The sequence below is a fragment of the Coenobita brevimanus genome, chromosome 47 (assembly GCF_032717465.1).
Source record: "Coenobita brevimanus isolate Jiangsu-jjx chromosome 47, ASM3271746v2, whole genome shotgun sequence".
Classification (NCBI taxonomy): Eukaryota; Metazoa; Arthropoda; class Malacostraca; order Decapoda; family Coenobitidae; genus Coenobita; species Coenobita brevimanus.
Window position 1 is genome coordinate 797,501 of NC_137000.1, and position 2,500 is coordinate 800,000.

Below are 2,500 nucleotides of genomic sequence, written 5' to 3' on the forward strand. Positions count from 1 at the left end.
AGAGAGAGAGAGAGAGACAGACAGACAGACAGACAGACAGACAGAATTATATATTTTTCACTAGCTGGATTTCAAACAGCAATAAAAGCTTCACTTTCTTCAGTATATATATATATATATATATATATATATAAAACGTGATATGGAAGTGAAGTACTAGTGGAATAACAATAGGCGCAAGTGATGAGAGAGAGAGAGGTAAAAGATTAGAAAAATGAGTGAGTGAGGAATCAAACCTCTTTTACTCAGGCTATCAGAAGGGGAGTTTTAGTTAGGAATGTGAAATAACCCTCTGGGAATAGGAAAAGCTTATATGCTCCGGTTAAAGTCATACCCTCACTGTTTGATCGTTTGGCGTCTCCTAACCCAGTGCCCTTCTCAACTCAGTCTTGAGCTCTGTGGGTGCTGTTATATTCTCCTTTTACCATCAGTGTCTCTTAGCTCACTGCCCCCTCTCTGTTTTTCCGTCAGCTCTATGGGCGGTGGTAAATAATGCAGGGATCGCGGCCTTCACGGAGATCGAGTGGTGCCCCATCGCTGAATTCAGGAGGGTGTACGAAGTGAACTCCTTGGGGCCCATACGCGTCACCAAAACCTTCTTGCCGATGCTGAGACAGTCCAAGGGCAGAGTAGTGCTTGTGGCTTCCCTCGCTGGTAAGTAGAAAGGCTAAGAATGGCGAGTATGGCTACCACATTTTTAAAATATAATTATGAAGAGGTTTGAGTCGAGACCTCTCAAATTAAAGTAGTGTCACAACCAAGAGGGTTACACTGTACACTCCCACCAAAAACTACCCGAACATCTGGTCACGATGGATGTGAAAATGAGAAGAACATAGCTTGCCATCTCTGAATTATCAAAGTAGAATTATCAAACCAGGAGAGCATTTTACATTCTTCAGTCATATATTTAAAAATGCATGCTGCTTACTTTGGTCGGGTACTTCTTGGCGATAGAGTACGTGTCATCAACACCATCCCGCCCATCCTAGGAGCTCAAGGGCACAGTCTTGGCATCCCTCGCTGGTGAGTGGACAAATAGTGACGAATATGGTTTGTGTCTGACATATCTTGCCGAAGGGTGAGTTAACATCTACAATTTTTCAGATTGCCTCATTATCAGTGGGAATATATAGTGATGTTATGTAATCTTCCGTCTGTGTATACTTGGCAATGTCAAGAGTCGAAGGGGAAGAAAAAAAAAGATATGACTGCTGTTTCGGGTATTTCCCAATCTCCTAAAATGTGGTTGCAGTTGCGATAAAGGGAACTGTGTGTTGTACTGTGGCTGTCATGTTGTACGTTGCAAAGATTACTCTGGAGTCGATGGGTGGAAAACACGAATATGGCGTGTGCTTCTGTAAATTCGAAAAAGTTTGAGCCTTGATCTCCGAATATTCAGCTAGTAACACGATTATTATTTCTTCCTAATTTGTATTTGTTATCGTGATACATATTTTGGTGCTATGGAAACTCAAGAAATGAAATCCGATCTGTAAACTACTTTCTTGACTCGTCTTGCAATACTTAACAAATCAGGATTGTTATCGACGTGATATATGATGTTTAGAAATTCAAGTTGGCCACGCTGATCAAGATGTGAGAGTTTATTTTTGTTGTGGTTATGGGTAACAAACGTTTGGGAAACCTCTGGGTGGGAATTATTATTGTTCGCCCACCTCAACCTGAGATTTTCTTCCTTTTGCAGCCTTTTCTCCCTTAGCTCTGTGCCAGAATAAGATAATATTGGAGTTCTACAAACTTTTTATTGTATATTGTCGCGCTAGAGCTCCGTTTTAGTTTTAATATCTTATAGCTTAGCATTTAAGACCGATATACGGCAAAATCAGGCCAAGTTAAAGTGAATAAGAGTATACTGTAGTTAGATACGAGGGGCGTGACTACAAACGTTTCGGAAATCCGAGAACGCGAGTTTCTACCGGATTCACGAACTTACGACCAACCGCCTCTTGTGTTATTAGGAATTGTTTTAGTGGGATGGGTTGGAAGAGGAGCAACGCGGATTCTTCCTGTGTCTTGCGTTCTTCCCGTAAAAACAAATCTTAGTTACGACTCAAATGGTCTTAAGTTTGTGAATCCCGGCCCTGGCTTGGAATTCAAAGTAGTCCCGAAGAAAAGCTGGTCTGGTTACTGTTTATGGAATTAGAGTCTTAGAAGGTCAGGAGGCGAATGCTTCAAAAGGAGAGAGGAAGAATATGGCTAAGATACCAGTAATCTTACATGTTTAACCTTTGCTCTTCTCACTTCCCTTAGCATTGCCTTGCTCGAACTCTCATATGTATTTCCTTATATTTAGGACCTACAGTATATTCAGCATCCTTCACCTCCTTCTCATTCTCCCCTTAACCTTGTCATTTGCTCTTTCTTACCGCCTTCGTCTCCCATTACCCTAAACGCAATAATTTCAATATCTCAAGTTAACCCATCTTCCTTGTAATATCCATCCCGACACTGAGGCGAGGCAAGGGTGGGAGTGCCC

At 41.6% G+C, this 2,500-nt stretch overlaps 1 protein-coding gene across 1 annotated transcript in view; it reads left to right on the forward strand.

Annotated features, from left to right (window-relative positions):
- LOC145398909 (short-chain dehydrogenase/reductase family 9C member 7-like) overlaps nt 1-2,500 on the forward strand; it is a 44,939-nt gene that overhangs the window by 8,803 nt on the left and 33,636 nt on the right. Inside the window, exon 4 of the mRNA XM_080271636.1 lies at nt 472-654. Coding sequence (XP_080127762.1) covers nt 472-654 — 183 coding nt within the window. The remainder of the gene's footprint in view (nt 1-471; nt 655-2,500) is intronic.